This window comes from Tiliqua scincoides, chromosome 11 (assembly GCF_035046505.1).
Source record: "Tiliqua scincoides isolate rTilSci1 chromosome 11, rTilSci1.hap2, whole genome shotgun sequence".
NCBI lineage: Eukaryota > Metazoa > Chordata > Lepidosauria > Squamata > Scincidae > Tiliqua > Tiliqua scincoides.
Genome location: NC_089831.1, coordinates 2,399,556 through 2,426,080, shown reverse-complemented (window position 1 = coordinate 2,426,080; position 26,525 = coordinate 2,399,556). Strand labels below are relative to the sequence as shown.

Sequence of the window (26,525 nt, the reverse complement as noted above, 5' to 3'; positions counted from 1 at the left end):
TTGTCAGGATAAGGCAGCCATTTTCAACTCCTGTGCTGCGGCACAGTGGTGTGCTGCGAATGGTCTGCAGGTGTGCCACGGGAGTTTGGGGGAGGGTCATTTATTAGTAGGGCTATTGGGGGATGTGAGCCCTGAACCAAGAGCATGGTGTGCCTTGTCAATTGTCAAAAAACTGATGGTGCGCCTTGACTATTTTAGTACCTTGTCAGTGTGCCATGAGATGAAAAAGGTTGAAAATCACTGGGATAAGGGGTTCTTTTTTGGAGTAGGTAAGCTCAGGTGGTGCTAAAAGATATGCCTTTACTGAGACCAAGCCCAAAGACACAAAATATCAAGCAAGCCTTTGAGTTCTCCAGAAGCCTCCATCAGGCTGGATGTTAAGAAAAGCAGCTAGGAATAGAGGGATGGAAGGTAGGTTTGGCGAAACAGCCCTCAAAAGAGAAGTGTTTTTATGAAAATCAGTTTGGGAGAACTGATGCAAACTCCTGTTGATCTGCAAACGGCAAGGGTATACCAGCAGTTCCCAAACTTACCACAGTTACGCCATCCTTCTTTCATGGTGGCCTCTTCTTCCTGGTTCTCCTGAACACCACCATCCTGTGCGATTATTAATACATGTTTATCGCACAAGATCTCATGTGATCCAAGATGGCGGTGCCTGGGGGAGTTGGAAGAAGAGGCCACGGACTATCCTGTGGCCCCCCTGTGAGTTCACGCAGAGCCCTCAGGCGCTGCAGCGCACAGTTTGGGAACCACTGGGGTACATCCTTATCTCATGGTAAGGGTGCCAGGTCCCTCTGTAATCTGAGTATTTCACCAAAAGTTTGTAGAGGTTGAGTATCCCAATCGGGAAGTTCAAAATATGAATATTCTGAAATATGGTACTTTTTTGAATGCCAGCTAATGTTTGTTTTTAACCTTTTTGCCTAGAGCAAAAAATCACAAACTGTGTTTCATGCACAAAATTATTAAAAGTATTGTATAAAATTACCTTCAAGCTATGTGTATAAGGTGTATATGAAGCATCAACGAATTTTGTGTTTAGACTTGGGCCCCACCCCCAAGATCCCTCACTGTTTATGTGCAAAAATTCTGAAATACGGAAAAATCCAAAACACTTCTGGTCCCAAGCACTTTGGATAAGGGAAGTCCAACCTGTATAAGGCAGCCTAAGTAGTTGGACAGTGTATGTGTGTGGTGTTGTTGGCATCCTTCAGTCTCGGAAGACTCTGAATCACGCTCTGAATGGTGGTTCTGGAACAGAGTGTCCTCTCCAGTGCGCGAAGCCTGGGTAAAGAAGATATGGAGGATAGACTGTTACCCATGCAGCAAATCCCCCCTCTCCACGTCACTGAAATGGTCCAATGGAAAGGCAGAAGCCAATACAGTTGGTTCCAGCAGCGTCGCAGGAGTTGCCAGAACGTGACTGTGTTCAGCCATGAACTGCCTCAGGGACTCCGGCTCCGGATTTTGCCTCGAGGTTGACTCCTGAAGCCTTTTCCATAACTGGATGTAGCCACAAGGCAGTGGAGGTTTGGGATCAGAGTTCTCCTTCTCTCAGATGAGCTGCCTTCCCAGGCTAACGAGTCCCATCTACACAGTGAGTGTGTGTATGCCATAATTGTGCACAAGTGCAAGGGGAAAAGCAGACAATATTGTAGTTGACTTAGAATTTATCTTCCTTGGAATGTCAGCTCAATTTTTTTTTAAGCCAAGCTTCTAGTTCACAGGCTTCTAGTTCTAGCGTGCAGACCTGCTGAAACCTAAAACCATAAAAGCCTGGAAGCAAGGATGTGAGGGAAGCTGAATCCTGAACAAGATTCCTAGAGGTTCCTGTACCTTATGGGCTTCCTTTCTTTCCCTCATGGCTACTTGGAACAGAATAAATTATGCTAAATAGGAGTAATTGCAGCATAAGTGACGCAGGAAATGTGAATCCTGGCTGACGTGTGTCAGTTGTGCAAGTTGCTGAATGGTCTGCCCTGCCCAAGCCGAGATACTTGCCGTTTTTGGGATTAATGCATTTTTATTTTTAAGACCAAATCGCTGGAGGCAAACTGGGGTGTTTTCAACCGTCATTCCAGCAATGATCTGCTGTTGTGAATACCCCACAGATGCCTGAGATGCCGCCTGAGGTTTAAGTAGTAGCTTCAGGCTTTGGATGGCCACAGACTCATTAAACAACTTCCCCCTTGGAAGCTCCCCCTCCAGCAAAGAGGAGCCGGGGAAGCTCCACCTGCCTGCACTTATCTGAAGGTAGCCGGGAGCCCTGAGGTGGAGGGAAGGAAATGAGGGTGGATGCAGTTATCCTTTTTGCAAAAGAAGCAAACTAGGTAAACTAGGGATTTTTTCCACCGTTTGTGGAAATACAGACTCTTGAAAATCCATAACTCTTTTGGATTGACTGCAATGCCACAGAAGGCCTTCGTACCAGCCTTATTCTCATAGCGTTGCATAACATCCATGTCTGTTCTTTTTTATGTGTTCATGGAATCCTGTGAACATCGGAAGCTGTTGTCTACCGAGTGAATCTTCATCCATCTAGCCCTGCGTTATCTGCACACTGGCTGGCAGTGGCTCTCCAGGGCTTTCAGTGGCCTCTCTTGTCCTGGCTTGGAGACTCTGGGGAAGGACCTTGGGACCTTCTGCCAGCTAAAGGTGCTCTCCACTGAGCTATACACTCTTCCCAGTGATGCCCCTTGTAACCATGCACATCTATCTGTACTCATGCTCTCTTTTTCTAATGAGGAATCTTGGAAGGGCAGAGTTCTTGGGCATAGCTTGGCATGGCCAGTTGTATGAATGTTGACTTCATGCACACATTCAAGACAATATGCATGGATCCAGGATGTGCCACTGAGCTTCAGCTCCACTCTTCTTGTGCACTCACTTGCTTGGCTATGTTATGACAATGTGAATCTTGTTTTTCATCTCTACTACTTTGCAATGGAGTTGAAACACAGATGCCCCTGCTTCTCAGGCAGGTGTATAAAAATGAAATGAAGAGATGTGTTTGTGTGTGATGGTGAATCAGATGCTAATTCAGGGATACAAGCAGGGTCCAAGTCTAATCTTGGCTAAGAATTGACTGGGTGCCTTTGTCCAATTAACCATTTTGTGGTAGCTGGGAAGAAAATATCTTTCTTGAAAACAAACAAGCATGCAGTGGCATACCAAGGTCATTTCACCCCCCATGAAAACATTATTTTCAGTAAGTCATGATATGAAGTGCTAATGGCCAGAGAAGTAGTAGTGCAGGCAGGGAACATGATCTTTTATTGAATTTTATATATAATCATGCCAATAAATATGCTTCTCTTATGGGCAACTGCAGCCAATGCTAGCCAAATTTCGGCTGCAGTCAGGGTCACCCCTGCCATTGCTGCCATTTTGGGGCAGCCTTGGGCACCCCCATGGAGCCCAGCATCCATGCCCGGGGGGGGGCCCTCGGCCACCCTCTTCATCCACCACTGCAAATGTGTATTTATAATAAGAAATAAAACTTGCACTTCCTCCTCCAAGATTGCAACAAAAGCAGCAATCATACCATCTGTTCTGCAGTAGGTGCATCTCTTTCCTTACAGTGCTGATGGCCGGCGGAGCTCAACAATGCTGATCAGAAGGGCCTGGGGACCAGATTCTGATTAGGTGCTGGTTCGCTGCCTGCAGTCTCATCTGGGCAGCAGCTGCCAGTTTGCAGAGCAGATGGGTTTGGTTGCAAATGGGAAAATAGTCTTAAAGTTATTTTTAGTTTGGATTATGGCTTTGATTTTGGGGTCAGTTGTTCCCTGAGAAACCGAAGCCAAGAGGGCTGCAGTTGTAGTTGTTAGATCTGCCCTTTGAATCCCAGTGTGTCTGATTATATCTATTGTGCTCATGGAATCTTGGTGCATTCAGCAATATCTTGGACTTTCAACTGGTTAGGGACAAGAATACGGTTGAAAGTAAAAAATGGGTGAGTGTCAAAGCAGAGCCTTATTCAGCTTGCAAGTTTATTCTGGCCAGTGAAAAATGTGAATAACTGTATAACGCATGTGAATGCAAGCTAAACCTGAATAAAAGAAAAATAAACTTAAGAATGTCGGCGAAGGTTGGATGAAAGCAGATGGAAGAGGAAAGCACATGGACAAGATTTGAAATGTGGTTATAATTGAAAAAGGCTGAAAGAGCAAAGCAACGAAAGTCAAGTGGATGAAAATCAAAGTACTGCTGTATGTGCACTGCATACTTAAGCTGGTATAAAAATCAAAATAACTGTAATTGCTCCCCCCACCCTCCCAAAGCCTGGGATTTATCTTTCTGTAAGGATGTGTGCTCCAAATCTTCTGTCGCAGCCTCCAAGCCACAATTCTCAGGGTTCCCCATGGAGAGGGAATGTCAATTAACACACCGTCAGCTGGTGTGTATGACTTTTATTACCTAGTGCCAAATGTGGCATCCCAGCAGTCTGTGTTCTTTTTGTGCGTGGCTTCACAAAAGCAAGTTGCTAGCCCCTGTGGTCATGGAGAGAAGGGCGAGCATTTGTGAACTGTATCCAGGGAGATCTTGGAACCCAGAGCAGGGCTGAGCTGGATTTTGGTGCTGATTTTGGTGTACCTCCTTTTTCTGTGGCAGCCCGTGTGAAACATCCTGGTTCTCTTTTCCCCAGCTCACGGCAGGGTGAGATGCCACGGCGTTCCAAATTGATTGATTGCAAAATGGGGAACTTGGAAGTGACATAAATTATGCAAATAGATAGCAGCCTATAATTTATTCTGAATGCCTCATTTAGGGCTCCCTGGCAAAGAATGTGGGTTTTTCACACAATGCCGCCAGCTTGACTGCAAGTGGCTTGTGCATTGGAGGCTGCCTTGCACTGGGAAGGCCACTGGTCCACCTAGCCTGGCTGTCTCCTGTGGCTGGCAGTGGCTCTTCTGAGCCCTGCTAGCTATGAAATGCAGGTGCTTGGGATTGAACTTTTCTGCAGTAATCAATTTTCTGCAGGTCTGTGTTGTGTCCCTGAATTGCCTTCCTCTTCTGTGGGAGATCTCAAACAGTAATCAATTCCTGCAGTAAACCTTAGGGCCAGCCCAAGACCTCCTGAGGTGCTGTGCCACATGCAGTGTCCCTCTCTACTGTACCAACCTCTCTTCCTTCCATTCCTTGGATTGGAAAAGGAAGAGGGGGATGGATAGAGGGAAGGAGGCAATGTTGAGGAGAGGAGAGTGCTGGGCTGGAGAGTCAAGGTACTCCCTTCTCTTCCATGTTGCCTCTCTGCTCCATTTCACTCTTCTTTATCCAAACAGGGAGGAAGATTGGTGGAGGTGACTGGGTGGAGAGAAGTGTATGCCCCTTGCCCACCTGGTGCCTGAGGTGACTGTCTCAATGGGCCTCTGGATGGGCCAGGCTTGATCATGCTAGTTGGTGAATTCTGTTTTGGGGACATCTTTTCAGTGGTGAGGAACTATCTGTAAATTCTGGGCTGTTACACCCTGTATAATTTCTCCTACAGGCCTTGGTTCCATAGCATGGGGGCTTGATGATGAGAGAGATAGAAGGAGGAAGGATTTTCCTTAATTTCTATTGTTCCATGGAACAATTTCTATTGTTCCAACAGAGGAACATTCCATGGAAAATGATTTTTTTGCTATTCCCTCCCATCCCTGGAAGGGGATCAATGTGGTTACTCTGGGCTGATGCACATAAAATATATTGCTGATCTCCTTAACATGAATGTCAGGAGGAGGGTGTGTGGCCCTCTTCTTCCTCCCCAGTGTCCTTCCTCTCTTGTGCCCAGATTTCCCCCTAACCCTTTCCCCACCATCCTTAACTGTGGTTCAGCCAAGCAGAGTGGCTGTTCATTTGTCCATCCATCCATCCATCTGCCTGATGCTATACAAGGTATAGGATGAAACCTTTGCCCCAAGGAGCATACAGTCTAAATTTTGACACAGGAGACCAACAGAGGAACATGGCAGAAGAATAGGAAGGCTTAGTCAAGCCATTTCTGCCCAACATGGCATATGCACAACAGGGACCAAATGCATACACCTGTCGGTCAGGCAAAAATGGGTTAACATCACAGTCCAGGGACTTTAACCCTGGTTAGTTCTCTTCTGCTCCACCTAACCAGGCAGTCTAGACTCCTAAGATGGCTTGTAAAATATCAGTTGCTGTGGTTTAAAAAAAAAAAATCAAACATTTGAAATCTCAGTCTGAGGAACTGAAATCACAACACAAAATAAACTGAAGGGCCCTCCTCGAGAGAATGTCTCTGCAGATACATGACTCTTGCAGATTGGCAAAGGGTCATGTATGTCTCTTAGTAGCTCCATCCATTAGGCACTGTTACCCTCAGTGTTCCAGGGTGAAGAGGAAGCCTGGGTGTGCTTCCTAGGAGGCAAGGGGGAGGCCAATTCAGGCAGAAGGGGGGGCTGGATGGGGGTCTCTCTGCCATTCTTTGACCTGTTCCTGGATTCTCGTAAGAGGTACATCTTTCTCCAGGTGAAGAAAATGTCCTCTTCCGATGCCTGGAAGGGAGATACTCCCTCTGTATGCCTCAGGGCTATCTAGCTTTGAAACTGGGCCTGGCCTTGAGCCACAACTCCAAAATAAGCCTTCCCTGGAGTGTTGTCTTCGTAAATCCCAGCAAGGAATGAAGCGTCCATGTGTTCATTCTGTTCTTGGCAACTGTCCTGATGCTTTCAGGGTTCTTGCCTCTCTCTAGACTTTGGTTCATCAGGGAAATCCCTGCAGGCAATTAGCTGTCTGCCTGGGAGGTGCAAAGACAGTACTTTTCGTGCAGAACTTGAGTGACTCTCGTCCTTGCTTAATGTCACCCATGTTTCTTTGCCTGATGAATAATCATGCAGCTGGATTTTTTCTCCGCATGCTTACTCCTTGGTTTCTAACTTCCCTTAATAACTTTGAGCTCTGTCAAACAACCTCAGGGCCTGGAAGTGCAATAATCTGAGTTTTCTGCTCCATCATGAGGACTAGAAACCTGCTTCCTCTTTTTTTGTAGAACCCTTTGGTGGAAATATTGTGGGAGGGAGCCCAGTAGTGCCCTGGGGGTATGGAGGGAAGAGCATCTTAAGTTGGTGTAGAAAACCAGAGCAAATTGCCCAATATGTTTGTGGAAAGTCATTCAGTTTATGAATTTGGTGCTCGTTGGCCATCCATGAGCCTTTGTACACATTGTCCGGAGTGCTGGGAGCAGGTATGCTTCTTAGTAAGCTTCTATGGGATGCTGTATGCACATCTTCCTTTCTGCCTCTTTCAAGAAGGAGCTACTGGCGCTTAAAGGAGAGCTTAAATTCAAAGAATTCTGAAATGTATCTGGGAGGACTAGTGTCTCCCCCACCAGTGGCTACTAACCAGTAGCCACTGGTGGCTACTAACCAGTTAACACTCACCTACTTATGAGATTAGAGACTCCACATGGGATACTTTTTGGGTCCCTCTGATTCTCCTCTTTACGGCCCCTTGTCATAATGAAAGTATCCCAGGAGAGAGACAGTGTGGTGTAATACTTAGTGACATGGACCAGAGGGCCTGGGGCTGATCCCTTGCTCAGCTACAAAGCTTACAGGGTGAACTTGAACTCTGGGTCACTCTCTCAGCCTAACCTGAGCCAGGATGGTGTAGTCATTTGGAAGATAGACCTGGAAGATCCAGGTTCAGATCCCCACTCAGCCATGAAGCTTCCTGGGTGACCTTGGGCCAGCCCCTCTCTCTCAGTCTCACCTATTTCACAGGGCTGTTGTAAAGACAACAAGAGGGGAGGAACCGTGTACATCCCCCTGAGCTCCTTGGAGGAAGGGTGGTACAAAAATGTGAAAAATTTAAAATTGCCTACTTTACAGCATTGTTGCGAAGATAAAAAGAGGGTACCATGTGTGCTGCCTTGCATGCTCTGAAATCCCGATAGAACATTTTTTACGTTTATAAGTGTTGGCAAGAAACCACCAACTCCCCTGAGCCTAGCGGTCTTGTCAGGCAGCCGTGGGACTGGGTACAGGGATGATTTTTTTTTTTTTAAAAAGCAGCGGTGTCTGCGTGTACTACGTTTAATGTTCTGATGCCCTACAAGCTCGGTGGTTTTGTACACAGTCACCCTGCTCTCCTTTCTCTCGGTTCCACCCCTGAGTAGCTGGGACAGCTTTTGTCAGGGAGATGGATGGCGCTGTGTCTCGGTCATTGGGAGCATTGATGACAAATGTGATCCAGCAAGGACGATTGCAAAGCGGGGGGGGGGGGGGAGAGAGAGAGAGAGAGAGAGCAAGCAAGCAAACAAACAAGGCTGGATGGGGGCGGGTAACTGGGTGGGAAGGATGTCATGATTCAGGAGGATAACAAATGGCCATGAGCCCATTACCTGGTGCTGTGATGTGAAGAGCCTGTGTCATTTTGCAGCAGATTATTGTAAAGCTTTTTTTTTTAAAATTCCCCTGTATTACACATCACTGTTTGTAGCACAGACACAAGATCAGGCCTTTGTGCTCTGCCACTAATGTCACTTTTATTGTATCATATTTATATCCTACTCTTCCACCAAGGAGGACTTCCAGTGGTTATTAACTAAATAAGACCTCTATGAGGCAATAGAATATCCCTGAGTACCAGGTGCTGAGGACAGCAGCAAAAATGTTCGTCTGTTATGCCTTGCTTGCAAGCAGCTGGGTGCCCTTGGTTGGAAACCTACTGCTAAACTACTGATCATTAATGGTACCCACGGTCCTTTGCAGGACACATATGTATGGAGGTGCTCACCTACCTCCTGCCCCTATGCAGGGATTTTTGACTGTGCCCCTGCACTAAGTATTGGCACTTAGGAGTTTGACAGAAGAAACCAATGGTGGTGTGGCCAGACTGCGCAACAAAAACTTCATTTTAAATGTCCTCGTGAGAGTCTTTTCCTGCTTTGAAACTTACTATACTTCATTTAAAAATCTAGCTCATTCTTCCCAAACCACTGGAGTGGATTGCTGTAGTTTGAAATAAATGGATACAAACTGAAAAAATGAAATTTTAAAAAATCCCAGCTAAATATAAAAAATATATATACTAAGAGTGCTAGTATCTACCTCGTTTCTATGTTCAGTTGCACATGCTCCTAGATAAATTTGCCTGTGATTATATCCTTAATTTAACATGAACTCGCTCTCGGGTAGCCATTGGGAAAGAAGATGGCCTAGACCAGTGATTTTCAACCTTTTCCATTGCACAGCACACTGACAAGGCACTAAAATTGTCAAGGCACACCACCAGATTTTTGACAATTGACAAGGCACACCATGCTGCCAGTAGGGGCTCACATCTCCCATTGGCCCTATTAATAAATGACTTTCCCCCAAATTCCTGTGGCACACCTGTGGACCACTCGTGGCACACCAGTGCGCTATGGCACAGTGGTTGAAAATGGCTGGCCTAAACATTGTTGCATGCCCTATGGTAAATTTCTCAGTTTGCCTGTTGCTGAGCCAGATAGATTTCTTCGCTAAAGTCCTTTGGCAGGAGTTTCCGAGGCAGCACCTGAGTGCTCCTGCCAATGATGTCACCAGTCCTGCTGTATGAGAAGCTCTGGAACACTCCTGTACTTTGCTGTCCTCCTTCTCCTATTTGACTATATCCCTGGAAGTCACTGAACTTGACTAATACTGATTTACTGAATAGATGATTTGCAGTGATCAGGGAAGCAATAGAATCCAGTAGAAAGGATAACAAAAATGGCAGTTCTACAAATCACTAGGCAGGGTAATAGAAATCTGTGTTCTGCAATTGACCAGAGGTAGGGCAGAGAGAGAGAGAATCAGGCTGCAGAGGAAAAAGTAAGCAAATGGATGGACCTTCCCAGAAATCTGAGATGGAAGAGGGTAACCCAGCTAAGCAAAATACTTCTTGTGCCTACTGACTGGCAAACCACCAAGGATGCTAAGCCAGAGGCTGGGAGGGGGGCATTGTGGGGGAACTCAAAACGGTAAGCGTTTGGATTCTATGACGATTGAGCCCAGAGGGGCCAAGCCAAATGCAATCTCAAAATGGAAGAGGGTACATGGGAGGGGAACACCAGGTGTGTTGGCAGCAGCAGGGCACAAACTTAAGACCACCATTTGGTGGAGGGAGGTTTGCTGGAGGGGCTTTAATGCAGCAAAGCAGGATCCTCCCTGACATGCGCAGGGGAAATCACTCAAGGTAAATTAAGACTTTGAAGTGGAGCTCCCAAACCAGGCCAATTATAGTCTCTCTAGAAGTGGGGGGGGGGGGCTGACTCCTTGACTGACCCAAGTTCCCCTGACACCTGAGGCTGCATGCAGAATTCTGCCCCTCTTACCTGATACCAGCCTCTGCTCCTCCCACACTCTAATGTTCCAGTTCAGTACTTTCCCCATGTCTTCTTCCACATGTCCCCTTCCACTCTGTGCCCCTCCTCTTTTTCCAGTCCAGGGAGAGGAAGGAGGAGGAGCAGTGGAGACAAATAGGAGGGCAGAAATTGGGTGCCTTTCCCACAGATCTGCAGCCTGAGACAACTGCCTCAGTTGGCCTCATGGATGGGCCTGACCTGCTCAGACCAACCTCTTGAGAAGTTTGGGCTGGTGTTTCTACCACTTTGGAGGAGCTTCTCAGCTCCCTGATTGGCTCTACCCATTTCCCCAATTCTGGGGTGGGAGGAGACATCCTTCAATGTACATTGGGGACATGGAGGACATTTGGAACATGGTACGAATGTTTGTTGCTGCCACGGCTGGAACAGAGATGGAGCCACTCCAGGCTTCGGTTTGGTGGAGGCATCTGGGATCAGTGTCTTTGATTGGTCCAAGCAGACATTTTAAAATGTGATGGCTGGATATGCTGGGCTGCCCGTCATGCCCGTTGGATACCAACAGGGTATTGATGTAAGCTGCAGTTGCCTGAGGAGGAAGAGGGAGAAAGGATGGATGATTCCGCGCCCCCCCATGCCTGGGCCACAAGACATGTATTTAGAACCCCAATTAGAACAGGGCAGGTCTGCCACATTTGTCTGGTCCAGAAAGTCTGGCATCCATGTTTTTCACACCAGTGTTCCAAGAGGTGGTCTTTGGGGAGAGCTTGACCTACAAAACTGGCTCTGCTCCTCCCTGCCAGCTGTTTCAGTGGCTCCTCTGACGTTTTATTGCAGAGAAATTCCTGCAGGCTCCCGGAACATCTGGAAGAGGGCAGGAGCTTGTCTGTCTCTGCTGGGAAAAGAGCTTTGGGAGCTGCAGAAGGAATGCTCTGAGCCTTCCTCACAGGAGGTGTGAGCTGCTGCTGTGCAGGGTTTATTGCTGTTTTGGGGAGGGGAGAAATCCCATCCGTGAGTCTCAATCTGCTTTTGCAAGCCCTGATTCTGTTCTCTCCCATGAGATGGAGAAGAGTGAAATTCCTGGCTTGCTTTGAGACTGACTGTGGTCTGAGGATGCGCTTTGCATTTGCAGGGGATCTGCTAACCAAAGCTGTGTGATGGGGAAGAGCAAAGTGTCCTATTGGGACCAACCCTGGATCTCTTGATGCCTCACCTGGCCTACCAAATGCCACCCCCTTACCTGGCAGCTTGCCTGCCAATGATGACCCTCTAGCCTACCACTTTCCTCCACACCAGCTCCATTCCCCTTCTGTGTTCTTGAATCCAGGAAGATGGAGCTGGGTGAAGGAAAGTACTTCCCACCCATCTACCACCTGAGGCAGCCATCTCAGTTGACCTCATAGATGGGCCAGCATTGGCTGCTATGCAAATGTTTGTCTTGGATGTCTTTGATTTAGATCAAACTTGAGGCCTGCAGCCAGAGAGATGCAATTAGCCACCCACTGTGTCTGAGGAGTTCAGCTTGCTCATCCCCATCAATCCTCCACCACCCCATCTATATCTAAGCTATGGGCCCATGGTTAGGAAGTTCTTCCTTTTCTTCTCCCTCTCCTTCTTTAGTGTTTGTCCCATGTGGTGGTGGGGTTCGCTATATTGGATCAGAGTCACCATTTCTCTCAGTCGCGGGCTTGGTCCGGGTGTAGGCGGGTGATTTTCCGCGTGTAGGCGTGTCAAGGCAGCGCTGCTTCGGTCAGCCCTTCTGCAGCTTGCCATTGACCTCCAACTAAAGGCCCTTCTGCATCAGTGTATCACTGTCAGTGCACTGAATGTGGCTGTACCGTTGAAGCCTGGCTTCTCTCAACTTGTCGGCGATTGGAGTGACGCCGTACCGCTGCCGGATGTCATTGTTGTGGACATGGTCAAAATGAGTGATACCACTGATCCAGCGCAGCATCTTTGTCTCCAGATCTCCCTCTGTTTTCATTTTACTGATTTTGAAAATCAGGGAAGGAATTTCACCTTTTCCCCAGTGTAGCTCCCTGAATTTGCTTCTAGCCTTTGAAGGGTGGCAGAGGCACAGAGGCTGTTCCTTCCTCCATCCTGAGAGCTAAGCGCTGTTTCAGGGAGGCATTGAAGAAAGGCTGGACACCTGATTTTCCAAATTAGCAAAATAAAACTTGTGCAGTATCCTAGCTGTGTCACTTCTGACTTGATTCTTGAGCCTGAGTTTCCTCCTATTCATCCTGCTTGAGAACCTAAACCTACAGTTACCCAAGCCCCCTCTCTCCTTGCCCACCTTGCAGCACCTAAGGGTTCTTTTTGCAGAAAGAAACCCTTGCAGAAAAAGGGTTATTTTTCTTCCCTTCTCAGCCAATATCCTTCCACTTCACTCACAGAAGCTGTGCTGATTGTCAGCATTCTATGGCTGATTCTTTGGTCCCCCTCCTAAGTTGGGATGTTTGCTTACATTCTGTGGCATCGCTCGGTGGTTACAGTGCTCCCTGGACCGCATCAGCTACCTTGCTGCTCTCAGTGGTACCCCAGAGCAGCTGCCTGACGTGGAAGGCCACCTCCGCCTGCCTCTAAGCCAGGGGTGCTCAATACGTCGATCTCGAGCTACCGGTCGATCGCCAGGCAAAATGAGTCAATCGCAGGCTTCTCTCCCGTTCACACATCCCTAGGAGTGAGCCCCTGGCAGGCTTGTGAGCCCAGGGAGTGAGCCCAGGGAGTGAGCACCTGGCAGGCTTCTCCCTGGGAGAGGAGCCGATGGCAGGCTTCTGTCCCGTCCACGCATTCCTGGGAGTGAGCCCCATTGACTTTACTGGGGCTGACTTACCTTTCCCCTGTTTTTGCACTGGTATGTATGGAGATCTGCCCCCCCCCCCAACTTCCATCTGTTGGTTCTGTGTGCAAGGGGTTTTGCACTGGTCTTGCTGTGATGTCTATACAGAGATCTTCCCTCCCCCACACCTTTCCCCTGTTTTTGCACTGGTATGCATGGAGATCTGCCGCCCCCCCAACTTCCATCTGTTGGTTCTGTGTGCAAGGGGTTTTGCACTGGTCTTGCTGTGATGTCTATACAGAGATCTTCCCTCCCCCACACCTTTCCCCTGCTTTTGCACTGGTATGTATGGAGATCTGCCCCCCCAACTCCCACCTGTCCGTTCTGGGTGCAAGGGGTTTTGCACTGGTCTTGCTGTGTTTTCTATATAGAGATCTTCCCTCCGCCACACCTTTCCCCTGTTTTTGCACTGGTCTGTATGGAGATCTGCTCCCCCCCCCCACTTGTATTGGAGTCCAGGAAGATCTGGTGAGGAGGTAGATGTGCTGTCAGCAGTGGCCCCTTCAAGGGTAAGGCCTGGGCATCCAGCAGAGTGTGCTGCACAGCTGCAGCCACTTGAAGGCAATAGGGCCCTCAGGGATATAAGAGCACCTGAGGCAGGAAGGGCTCCACTTATTTATGTGAGTCAGCCTTTTCCTACATGAAGATCATTAAGTCCAAGTACCGTTCCACCATGACTGATGAACGTTTGGAAGTGTGCTTGAGGCTGGCTGTCAGCAGCTACTGTCCGGACTATGCATCCTTGGCTGATTCACTTCAGTGCAAGTCATCAAAGTAAACTCAAGTAATTACAAAAAATGTTTATAGTTAATTATGTTGTGTTGTGCAATATTGGCTCATGCGGTTATGCAAGGTACACCAACATACATTGTACACATAAATGTTATACGTTATGATGGCACGAACATTGTAAAAAAACTCTGGTAGAGCTCCGGGCCTTGCTGGGTTTCAAAGTAGCCAAAAAAGTGTGAGCACCCCTGCTCTAAGCCATGTAGAAGGAAATGCAGATTATGAAAGCAAGTTTCAAAAGGGGCAGGAAATGCAAAGTTTAGACAGCCGTCCTGCTGGTAGGGTGTGATATTTTTAGCTCTCGCTTCTCTTCTGTGTTTGCCTTCACTCTCTTTTTGGAGAACAATGTATCGCGGATGGAGCGCAGCCCTAAAAGTTCTGAGCTTCCTGTTCCAAGGCACAAAACAAGTCATCTTGTTTAATGCACATAAAGGCTTTGTGTCTTGGAAAATGGCAGGCCCCTGTCTTTGAACACCTGTTGGTGTTGTACAAAGGCCAGAGCCGAATATTAGTTCAAGAGATTATGCCCAGAGCACTCTGTATACTGTAATTGAAAGGGAGCATGGAAAAAAGTGCACTGGGTGGTATTTTGGCATAGCATTCAGAACCAGAGAATCTTGTTTTTCAGTTTTCTTTAAGGAGATCAAACTTCTAGTCCTCGAGGCTGCAACAAGATGCTTAGAACTATGTGGGTGTAGTTGTAGGGTCTGCAGCCACTCCTTTTCCTCCCTGGAGGGCTTGAACTTTTGATTCGATGCCATGATGAGCCTAGCACATGGTCAGATAGTCAGGGGGTTTAACTCCTTCATGCCTGAAGGCATTGATCTGGCTCCCCGCTCTTACTTGAGCTGGCCTGAGGCCAGATTGGGCATCCCTGCCAGTTGTTGGCAACCTTCAGTCTTGAAAGACTATGGTATCACACTCTGAAAGGTGGTTCTGGAACAGCGTCTAGTGTGGCTGAAAAGGCCGATTTGGGAGTGACAATCCCTTCCACACTGGGAGCAAGTGCAGTCTGTCCCTTGTCTGTCTCCCTGGCTATGGGCCTTCCTTCTTTGCCTCTGCCTCAGACTGTTGGCCAAGTGTCTCTTCAAACTGGGAAAAGCCATGCTGCACAGCCTGCCTCCAAGCAGGCCGCTCAGAGGCCAGGGTTTCCCACTTGTTGAGGTCCACTCCTAAGGCCTTCAGATCCCTCTTGCAGATGTCCTTGTATCGCAGCTGTGGTCTACCTGTAGGGCGCTTTCCTTGCACGAGTTCTCCATAGAGGAGATCCCTGCCCTGCCAACAGTCAGGATATTCAGGTTGACCCTTTCCTGTCAGATGGGGCAGAGCAATGATGCTGTCAAACAGAGATTGTGGTGCTGAAAGGTGATCTGGCATCTTTGTTCCTGCTCTCTCAGGAGGAGAGGATGCTGAGTGTCAGTGGCATATGAAGAGGATGGCCAGGGGGGCTGTGGCCCCAAGTGCCAGACTGCAGAGGGGTGTCCAAGAGGCCACCCCAAGATGTTTATATGTTTTCAGGAAGAAAACTTATTTATTTTGAACACATTTTTCAATTGTCTATTGGTATGATTATATATACAAAGTTATATATAAGTATGCAAATATACAAAGTTGGTGTACCCACACACAGATCTATAAAAGAAAATGTTCACTGTCTGTGCTTCTTCTCTGGCTGTTATTCCATGTCATGATTATTACTGAAAATAATTCTGTCATGGGAGGGGGTGCCAAAAATGGGCCCTGGGTGCCAAATGATCTTGGTATGTCACTGAGCATATCTGAACATGTTATCTTCCTTACTTTGCATGCATTTGCTTTTGTGGCCTGGAAACTGCTTGGATTTTCCCCAAGTCACCCTTTTTATCTGTATATTTTATTGTGAATTGAGTCCTTTATTGCGATCATGAACAAGCAGAGACCCCTCTCTTAGAAAAAAAAATACACCTTTGTTTTCCCCAAAAGACAATGTGTATCCTGAGTGAATACTAGGAAGCTCCTGTAACATTCTCCACTCTGAACAGGGTTCCAGGATGGCCCAGTCGTTCGGGAGTTGGACTTAGGCCTGGAAGATCCAGATTCAAATCCCTGTCCAGGAAGTGAAGCTTCCTGGGTTACCTTGGGCCAGTCACTCTCTCAGCCTCACCTACCTCACAGGGTTGTTGTGAGGACAAAAGGAGGGGAAGCAACTATGTACACTACCCTGAGCTCCTTGGAGGAAGGGCGCTGTAAAAATGTAATAAAGAATAAACAATTAGCCTGTGCATGTTTATATGGGAGGAGGTCTCATTGCACTTTGCAGGATGTACTTCTGTTTAGACACGCATAGGATTGTGCTCTTAGCCTTCTGCATTCAAATGTGCCTTGAAGCCTTGTGGCTTCTCCAGAGAACAATAGCCCTGACAGAAATGCAGCTGACCCCTGGCCATTGGTGCAGTTTGCTCACCTGACTTGGGACTGGGAAGTTTGAGTTCCTGTCAATTTCAAAGCAGCTTCTCAGAGCTTTTTTTTTTTTTGGGGGGGGGGGGGATTAGGCTCCAAAAAGTGGGATTAAACAGAGCTGGCCAGCTGGGTTGGGAGAGCAGGGAGAGGTGAGATGTAAGTTGGACTTCACAAGATACCCTCAAGCCAAGATGAAAACCAGGATGCTCTCCAGCCTGGAACAAGTTAACTCTTAGGAGGTTGTTTCCGTCTGGTGCTGGGAGCACATGGAATTGTTACTGGGCTCACTAAGTTTGGGGAGGCTTAATTAGACTCTTTGTTTATTTTGGAACTTTGCCTCATGTATAGAATTGATTTTTTTGTTTTCTAATCCCCAATAAATCTTTTTCTTTGACTCGATTAAAACCCACCTGCCCCGTGCTTTAACCCAGAGACCTCCAACTAGGGGAAAATATTGCATGCTAAACCCCACTTTTTCTGTGTCTCGGCACAGGCTTCGACTCCTAATGAAACGCACTCGTGAGGATGGACTACATCACTGAGACTTGCCCCGTCCCTTGTGGCCAAGACAAATACATCTCAAAGTAAGCTGGTGGATGACGGATCTTCAGCTTTGATAGTCAATGGTGTATCTGTGTTTGTGCTGGGAAAGCAGAGATGGACACTTGCAGGCAGGAGAGAGAGCAGTGTACTAAGTGAGCAGTTTTCAACTGGTGTGCCATGAAAGGACCACAGGTGTGCCGCACGACTATATTAGGAATAAGCCCCATTAAATACAGTGAGACTTACTTCTGGGAAGAATTGTGCTGTTGGTCTTGAGAGCAATCAGGGAAGAAAGATTGTGTTTGGGGGCCCAGAATGTGGGTGGTTACCTTGTTTTTAAATCTACTCTCAGGTGCCTGGATAGTGGCCGGCAATGCTCTGGCTATTACAAAGCAGAGGGGAGATTCCCTTGTTCTTCTCTTGACCCCTTCTGATTCCTTTGTACTGTTTTAAACCTTCCAGAAATGAACTGCTGTTACACTTGAAGACATACAACTTGTACTATGAAGGCCAGAATTTACAGCTGAGACACCGAGAGGTATGACCTTGTTGGAGCAGAATGGGAGAAGCAATGGGACAAAAACTCTGTTTTTATCTTTTAATGAACTGAAAATATTAAATTTGCATCTAGGGAATCAAAATTCAGCACCTTTTCACACACACCCCCGTAACTGCCCAAATCCTACAGTCTATACAGGAGCAGAAATGCAAACCTTTTGCATATAATGTAGAATTTACTCTGCTGTCTTTACTCTTTTGCATCATTTTAATAGTGGGCGAAGTGGCATTTATCACATTTTTTAATACTGTCCTTCCTCCGAGGAACTCAGGGCAATACACATTTCCTTCCCCCCTTTTGTCTGCACAACAACCCTGTGAGGGTGACTGAGAGAGTGACTGACCCAAGGTCACCCAGGAAGCTTCATGGCTGAGCAGGGATTTGAACCTGGATCTTGCAGGTCTAAGTCCAGCTCTTAAACGAGTGCATCATCCCAGCTCTCAAGATGCTGGGATGCTGCAGCTTCAGCCCCTGATTTTCCTCTAGCCATTCCTCTGATTTTTGGGCATGCTTTGCCCACAGACTTTCTAGGATGCATTCATAGATACATGATATTAAAAAAAAAAAGATACGATTAAGCAATCTCTGAAAGTTGGATATTGAGCTCCGGATGCCACACTAACAATAATTATGTGTGAATGTTGTGGTGGTGAATGTGACTGTGGTGGTCCCCAGCTTGGTGGCCCCTGGGTTACCTGAGATGATGTTGCTATTCTGGGCTTTCTCATTTGTGAGTTCAAATTTTGACGAGGAATGGGGACTCAGCTATGCAATGCTTGGGTGAGTGGCAGAGTTGCTGAAAAAAGCACCCTCCTGTGCATGCAGGTGGGACGGGGGGGCTGCTTTGCAGAGGATTCTTCCAACAAGCCTGTTTGTGACTGTTCACAGTCCCCCCCCCCCTTCGCTCTCTCTGCCCTGTAGGAAGAAGGCGAGTTCATTGTGGAAGGCCTGCTGAACATCTCCTGGGGGTTGCGCAGGCCAATCCGCTTGCAGATGCAGGACGACAACCAGCGCATCCGTCCCCCGCCATCATCGTCCTCCTGGCACTCAGGCTGCAACCTGGGTGCGCATGGGTCAGTACAGAACACAGTGGCATGTGCTTGTGATGCTCAGGTGCCCTCTAAGGGATCCCAAACACCTGAATGTCTGGCAAATGCTTCATCGGAGAACAACTTTCTCCACTTCCCTGCTCAAAAATCACTCCTTCCTGCTTCTCTTTTAATAACATGGCCTGTTGGACTTTGTTCTCTGCATTTCCATGTTATGTTTGTTGGCCCCTGAATTTCAGGCCATAGGTATGAGTTTGGCACCAAGGACGATATTCAAAGCAGAACATTGCAATGGAGATTCTCTAGATCTGCAACTGGAATAAATTATATGCAGTCATGCAGGATTTTTCCCCTTGGTGTATGTTTATTTTCTGGCTCAGCTGTGCTGGTTTAATTTTAATATTTTTTTTTTCTGTAATGATTGACTTTTAAAGAAGAGTTTGGAATACTGGTGAGGGATTTGGTGGAGAGGGAAGAGGGTAAAGGGGAAGAGGAAGGAAGATAGATCAGTACATAATTGAAAATAATGTAATAAACATGCTGAGAGGGGAATCCCCAAATGCTGAAGAATTAGGCTTGCTTGCTTGCTTTCAACCTGGGAATCTTAAAAGACATAGCCCTGGCTATAAATACGCAACACCCTGAATTCCTTCTGTTAGTGGAACGCTATAATCTTGGTGATCACAGACTGCAGGATAAACAAGAAAAATAACAGGATAAACAAGAAAACATGACAGCCACAGTGGCAACAGAGCCTCCCATACAAACATAAATTCTTTGGGACTGGTTCTGTGGTTGCATGAGTCTTCCATTGTGGCTGAAATGTCAAGGGTTGGCCCTATGTGTTGTCCAAGCAGCTGCCTGATATGGGTTGCACCAGCAGCAGATGGCAAAATGTCCAATGGGGTGGCAGACTTGGTGTGCCTTTCACCTTGAAAGGCTTCTCTCGCAAAAATATGTCCGCAGGTTTTTCCCATATCTCCAAGAGGCATCTCCATTTAGATCTGGGGGGGAAATGCAAATATATTAATTGCTTTATGGTTGCAGCAGGGGGTGGGTGGGTGGGGGGTAGAGCAAGCAAATAAACCCAGTGAGTTCTCTCAGATTAAAAGTGCCACACATTCCCCCATATATGAATCAATGCATTGATTAAAAGACAGATGATTGAGTCAAAATTCATTTTAATTGGTTGAGAGACCAAATCAAAACTGACTGCATCTATCAGCATTTTGAGAAGACTTGGAGAAATTCAGCAAATTCCTCTAATTCTCTCTCTCTCTCTCTCTCTCTCTCTCTCTCTCTCTCTCTCATGATCAGCTCTGTAATAAAACCCACAACCTTACCAGACATTCAGGTCACAGATGCTGAACCCGTGATGGACAGTGATGGAACTGATGGCAGAGTTGGTAAGATGTGGGAAGAGTCAAGAGGGGCTTGAGCTGGGCTGGGATTGGGTCCTTACTGGGAAGGAAATCTTGTCTTGGGAGTTCTTTACACAGTTCCAAAATTCTGTCTTGTTAACAGCTGCACCAAGAAATGGGCCATGTGGGGCCAAACAAGTAGAGACGACGGCCATTCTCTGAACTCCTCACTGACTTCTATAGAAAATGGGCTACAGTTTGGAGTTGGGGAGAACTCCAGCCAGGGAGAAGCCATGACATAGTTCTTGGATACTGAAGGCAGGGCCCACGAGGGGGGTGCAGGGGGTTAATCGTGCCTGGGTTCGAAAAGGAGGGGGCTCAAAAATTTCCTATGACCTTGCATTTTCCAATCTGAAGATTCTACTTCAGTTTCCAGTGTCTCCAGATGGATCTTTTCCAGCCCTCTGTCTGGGAACCTGGATAATTTCTGCCAATTCTCTAGTAGGCAATACATTGCCAGTCTTGAGGGACCAATGGTCAGATTCAGGTTAATGCAACTTTTACCTCCCCAGCCTGACCCCCAGGCACTATGATGACCAGGACAAGATTTAACCCCATACCCCATCTGTGTCCCCAAATACACCCCTACTTTCCTCTGTAGAAGCAAATGGTTGTCAGTCTTCCCCCTTGGGGGGCGGCCTGGGGGTTAGATTGAAATGCTGTTGCAAGGTGGGGAAGCCCTGGGCTATGTCAGAATGCCAGATGCAAGGGTTGGCACCAGGATGCAGGTCTCTTGTTGTCTTGTGTGCTCCCTGGGGCATTTGGTGGGCCGCTGTGAGATGCAGGAAGCTGGACTAGATGGGTCTATGGCCTGAACCAGCAGGGCTCTTATATTCTTATGGCTTTTACCAGGCAGTGGGGAGGAGTGGGGGGTTGCACATCCTGGCACAGATCTTGTCGATTTGGCACATCCGGCAAAGTTTGCACAAAGCAGGCACATCTTAACAGATCTTGTGTTCCTGTCTGAGCAAATGTGACAAAGCGTGCTCTGCCGCTGCCCCCCCCCCCCAACACAGATCAGGGTGTTGAGGAACTTGCCCTGCTTCCCTTCCCCTTGGCAACCCAGCCCTCGACTCTTCAAAAAGGGAAGAACAGAAGTCATTGTTAAGCAGGGTTACCATGGGGAAGTAAACATTTGCAGGCTTTCTCTGCCTCGCTCTCTTTTGCTGCCTGGGCAGAAATCAGTCTTCCTGTTTAAGAAAACAGAGAGAAACCACACACAAGAGGCTTTTTTAAACTTTAAAGGTTTTGGACTCTGCCTTTGCTTTTAAGCACATGATTTGAGCAAGTAAGCAACTCAGCCCCCCCTCCTTCCCCCTAGTTAACCATCAATCAAAGTTAGAGCATCCACGCCAGTCCTGTAGAAGAAAGGCCAAATTAGATATGACATGGGAATTCTGTGATTGGAATGGCCTCTCCTCCCCCCCTTCTTTCTTTGCAGCTGTAGCTCTCAGTTTGGATGGGAGCCACAGTACAGCAGTCAGCAGGCGGGAGGTTATCATTTTATTCCCGTGTCAATTCCCTGACTTGAAAACCTTCACTGAAGCTGTTTATTAGTCAAGGAATGAAAGGTGGAGATGCAAGTTTGTGTCCAGAAGATCTTTCCCTTCTGTAGCTAATAGACAGGGTCAGGACAGTTTGAATCTGCAGAGCTAACCTGTGTCTCCAAGTACAAACCTCCATCCAATTGGTTCAAGAATTTGAACCCAGAACTCTAAAACTGGCCAATAATGTGGCTCAAAGATCTGGTCCAAGGTCTGTGAAGAACACTGAGATTGAGGGGGAAGCGAGGGGCCCAAGGCCTGTTTTAACTATTGGGAGTCAGAAATGCGTACCCAGTCAACCTTCTGTTTTCCTTTGGCGTGGGTCTTTTAAAGATTAAAACCATCACACCAAGCTTGAATTGAGCCCAGAAGCTAAACGGGTCAGGTGTGCAGGGTACATGAAATGAGAATTGTGTCATCCTGTTTATGAGCTCTAGTGAAAACACTGGGCGCTGCACTTTGGATGGATGGATGTCTGCATTGCACAATGCCTGGGAGCGAAAGGCAAGAATTGTGCGCACTGGCAGTATTGGTTTGTGCTTGGAACCAAGCCAAGCCGCAGGGAGAATGAAATCTAATTTTGCCAGAAAACTCTCCATGACTTTTGACTGTCCCCTTTCTCTGTACCCCCCTCTTCCATTTTGGAAGTTAGTGGGGTGAAGATATGACCCTCTTTTTGGCTGTCTCACAGAGTCCAAGCTAAAGTCCAAGCACAGAATAGTGGTCAGATTAAAAGGGGAGGGGGCACACATGGTGCCCTGGAAGAGCAGCAGGACATGACACAAACAATGCTGAGATTGGCCAGATTTTAAAAGTGACCCCCCCCCCCAATTTAATGGCTTCCTAAAAGTGCTGCGTTCCTTTAAAGGAGAGTCGGGCACAGCAGAACGATCCTGTAGGGTGCTTGGCCTGTGCCCAGAGTGTGATGAAACCCCACTTAATCCATTTTTAATGGGCTCCTTAAACCCCTGCTTCATTTTTGACTGCACCCTGGGGCACTGTTCTTGTGCCTGCTCCTATTTCAGACCCTCAACAAGTTGGCCAGATTTTCTTTTTCCAAAATCCAGGCCCTTCTTCCAAAAGCGATTTGCTTTGTGGCCATGTGAACTTGAGCTAAATCGGGTTAAAAGGGTATTGGACAGGTTGATGCGGGAAAACTTTATCACAAGTTGCTAGTCATGATGACTATGTGCAACCTCCAGGTTTTAGATCGAGCCCATCTCTCAATGTCAGGTGCAAGGGAGTGGCAGCAGGATGTGGGTGTCTTGTTGTCTTGCGTGCTCCCAGAGGCATCTACTGGGCCACTGTGAGGTACAGGAAGCTGGACTAGATAGGTGCTTAACCAGTTTTGTTCAGCAGGGCTCTTCTTCTGATCTTAAATCCAATGCAGCAATGACTGTACCATACTGGCTTTTATCAAGGAACTGCTTGTGACCATGTAGAAGTGTCTAGTAAAACCATTTCAGTTTTTAAATATGGATTTGGACCAACCAGATCACCAGTGATTAATGATGTCTATCATGTTTCACAGCAAGATCTCAGTTTCCTGAGATGGTCTGGCAAAGCCCCTCCCCCTCACATACATTAAGGCAGTGATTTTTAATGTTTTTCATCTCAAGGCACACTGACAAGGTACTAAAATTGTCAAGGCACACAATCAGTTTTTTGACAATTAACGACACACTATGTTGTTGGTGGGGACTCACATCCCCCAATGGCCCTACTAATAAATGACACTCCCCCAAACTCCCATGGCACACCTGCAGACCATTCGAGGCACACCAGTGTGCCATGGCACAGTGGTTGAAAATGGCTGCATTAAGGTGTTTGGGCCTGATGCCTGGGGTGTCAGCATTGTCAGAGAATTTCCAGAATTTGGTTAGTTTCTGCCTTTGTGAATAATGCAGGCAGCGTCTATGCACAGTGCATTTTTGGGTTGTTGTGGGCAACACTCCTGGAAGTGGAAGAGGCTAAGCAAGTTGGGAGTGAGCTGCACGGCATTAAAATGCTTCTCTTTGCAGAAAAAGGTCAGGTGATTTTGTGTATTTGTCCCATAATTCTTAACCTCCTGTCCGTGGAGTTTCCAGCAGCTTGTCGTTGGGCGCTTGCAAACAGGGATGCTGGGCTGAACAGCCCCACCTTACAGAGCTGTTGTGATGCTCTTGATATCAGTCAGAGAGAGGAGAGGGAAGTTGTAGGTGAGCATAGACCATGTGCTCCACTTGCCATGTGTGCATTCATCCCACACTCATAACGGGACACCACCTCCCTTTAGAAAATCTCTTCCTACAAATACAGTGGGCCCAACTTCTCCAGGAGCTTGGCAGCCACAGATTTGAATATCCAATCTTGGAGGCTTGGTATCTGCGTCAGAGGACCTCCCAGATGTGACTTGAAGGCACTTCTGGTTTGGTGGCATGAGTTGCCCGGGGGATTTTATTATCTGCAGAATTTTGTATCTGCAGAGGGTCCTGGAACGGATTACGGGGGCCCACCGTATTTGAAATCTTTCTGCTCAGGTCTTTTTGGTATCAGAGTTTGATGTCACCACCATTTCAGATGGCAGTGATCTCAAGGCCCAGCAAGAAGATGCACCTCAGTTGATGCGGACGCGAAGCGACGTTGGCGTGCGCCGGAGGGGGAACCTCCGCACCCCCAGTGAGCAGCGACGGATCAAGCGCCACCGCTTCTCCATCAACGGCCATTTCTATAACCACAAAGTAGGTCCCTCCGCAGAGCAAACGCTACTGGAGCAGCCGTGGTCTGTGAACAGGGCATGAGTGGACCAAGGCGCTGAATTGAGTTTCTTGTGGCTGCTGGACGGCCTGCCCTCCTGGCTGTCTGCCCCAGCTCCAATTGGCTTGAAATCCCCCCCCCCCAGAAGCAGTTGGTGGTGATGCCACTGCTGGCTGCTTTGCTGCTGCCACTCATCCTGGTGGGTAGCCCCCCACCAGCAAAAATGTTTTGCATTGGGCCCTGCAGTCCTAAGACTGTCCCTGTCATTAAGGACATTTTTATTCATCGGAGTTGTTCAGAAAGTTTAGTTGTGAAACGATGTTTTTAACAACTGCATTCCATATTTCTATGATTATATTCTGTGTGTGTGTGTGTGTGTGTGTGTGTGTGTGTGTGTGTGTATTTTGGGCCTTGTACTTATTGTAAACTGGGAAAGGCTGGACATAAATCATTGGAAGAAATACATTTATGTGTTCCATTCCGGCTTTCCACAAAATCCTCCACAATTGCACTTTCTGACCTGGTATTTTACCTGCTCACAGAACCTGGCCGGTACAACTTTCTCTCCTGCTGGCAAATCCTCAACCTCTATTTCATTTACACCACCCCAATACTCCCCTGTCCCAATTTACTCAGCATGTAGTTGGTCTGTGGAACTCCTTGCCGCAGGATGTGGTGATGGCATCTGGCCTAGCTGCCTTTAAAGGGGGATTGGACAAGTTTCTGGAGGAAAAATCCATTATGGGGTACAAGCCATGATGTGTATCCGCAACCTCCTGATTTTAGAAATGGGTTATGTCAGAATGCCAGATGCAGGGGAGGGCACCAGGATGCAGGTCTCTTGCTGTATTGTGTGCTCCCTGGGGCATTTGGTGAGCCACTGAGAGATACAGGAAACTGGACTAGATGGGCCTCTGGCCTGATCCAACGGGGCTGTTCTTATGTTCTTAATGCATGTTGTCATGTTTCTGCTCTTTTTCCTCAGACATCTGTGTTTACGCCAGCATACGGCTCTATCACAAATGTCCGGATAAACAGCACAATGACGACACCGCAGGTTTTGAAGCTGTTGCTCAACAAATTCAAGGTGAGTAAATCCTACTTCAGGAGGCACCAGGGCTGTCCCAAGTCTGCTTCGTGCCTGGGGTCATAAATGTACTGGTGTCCTTTTTCATTTCATTGGGCATGGGGCCCAATCCAATTCCTCCTGCAAAAACTCTTTTGAGAAGAAAACAAGATGGGCCTGGTAGATGTTCCTGGGGGAAAGAGGAGGGGATAATGTGAAGCTTCAGTCATTCACCCTCTGTGACATCTAGTGCTGGTTCAGGTGATCATCTAAACCAGTGACATTCAATGTTTTTCTTCTCGTGAAGCACTGAGGTCTTCTCTATGGTCTTGGCCTCTTGTGTTGTCATTTCTGGGAGACTCTTCTGTGGCTCTGTTTCTAGGGCAAATGTCTTTGATAACAAATTGTCCTCCTTTCTGTACCAACTCTGCTAATGAAGGAAGAGGGACAATTTGTTCCTACAGACAGTTGCTCTAGAAACAGAACCCAGAAGAGTTTTTCAGTGATTTTTCAACTGCTGTGCTTTAAACTCCTGCAGCACAATTGTTGAAGATCACTGATCTAAACTATGCTTTTGATTCTTGTGAACAAGATACTGTGAGCCTGGGATTCGTATCTTCACCTTCCTTCCACATGTAAGGGGAGGAGATTGAAAGTATCCATCTCCATTTTTGAATCAACCATTGGTTCCTGTTGCATCCACCCTGAGACTATGATTTGTTCACAATTGAAAGTGGAAGCTTTAAATCTCCTCCCTTAACACACAAAGGAGGGAGCTGGAGTAACTCATTCCTAATAAACTAAACTGTCTTGGGTGGCTCCCATTCATGTCAATGGGATGATATGCCTAGTGGATTGTGCCCTGTAGATCACATCTCTCTGTGTTCTATTCAGCTGTCCTTAAAAGTTCTGAAAACTGCCTGCCCCAGCTGCTTCACAGAGCAAAAAAAGCAACATCAATCCCCAGAGGTGGGATTCACACTGAATTTATTAGCAGGCACCTCCAGACGCGACACATTTTTAACAAGAAGCTCTTTGGAAGACAGTCTGGGTACTTGTGGGGTGTGTCAGCTTTCTCTTCTGTGCTCTTTCCAGATTGAAAACTCTGCAGAGGAATTTGCCCTATACATCGTCCACACCAGCGGAGGTGAGTTGGCCACAAGTGTGGCGCATGAGTTAAAAGCATGAGCTGTGAGCCAGAAAATCTCTGTATCTTAGAAAATATACATTTTATTCA

General features: G+C 47.3%; 1 protein-coding gene across 3 annotated transcripts in view; it reads left to right on the top strand.

Annotated features, from left to right (window-relative positions):
• The window catches only part of RASSF2 (Ras association domain family member 2), a 41,270-nt gene that overhangs the window by 5,733 nt on the left and 9,012 nt on the right, over positions 1-26,525 (top strand). For 2 of the 3 annotated variants that reach the window (XM_066639598.1, XM_066639597.1), the window contains exons 3-9: positions 16,864-16,954; positions 17,376-17,451; positions 18,394-18,545; positions 19,839-19,927; positions 24,046-24,206; positions 25,208-25,309; positions 26,384-26,435. In XM_066639598.1, the coding sequence (XP_066495695.1) occupies positions 16,896-16,954; positions 17,376-17,451; positions 18,394-18,545; positions 19,839-19,927; positions 24,046-24,206; positions 25,208-25,309; positions 26,384-26,435 (691 nt within the window). In that variant the 5' untranslated portion in view covers positions 16,864-16,895. Of the gene's footprint in view, positions 1-2,595; positions 2,659-16,863; positions 16,955-17,375; positions 17,452-18,393; positions 18,546-19,838; positions 19,928-24,045; positions 24,207-25,207; positions 25,310-26,383; positions 26,436-26,525 lie in introns of those variants that run through there. The other variant, XM_066639599.1, reaches the window with a different exon arrangement.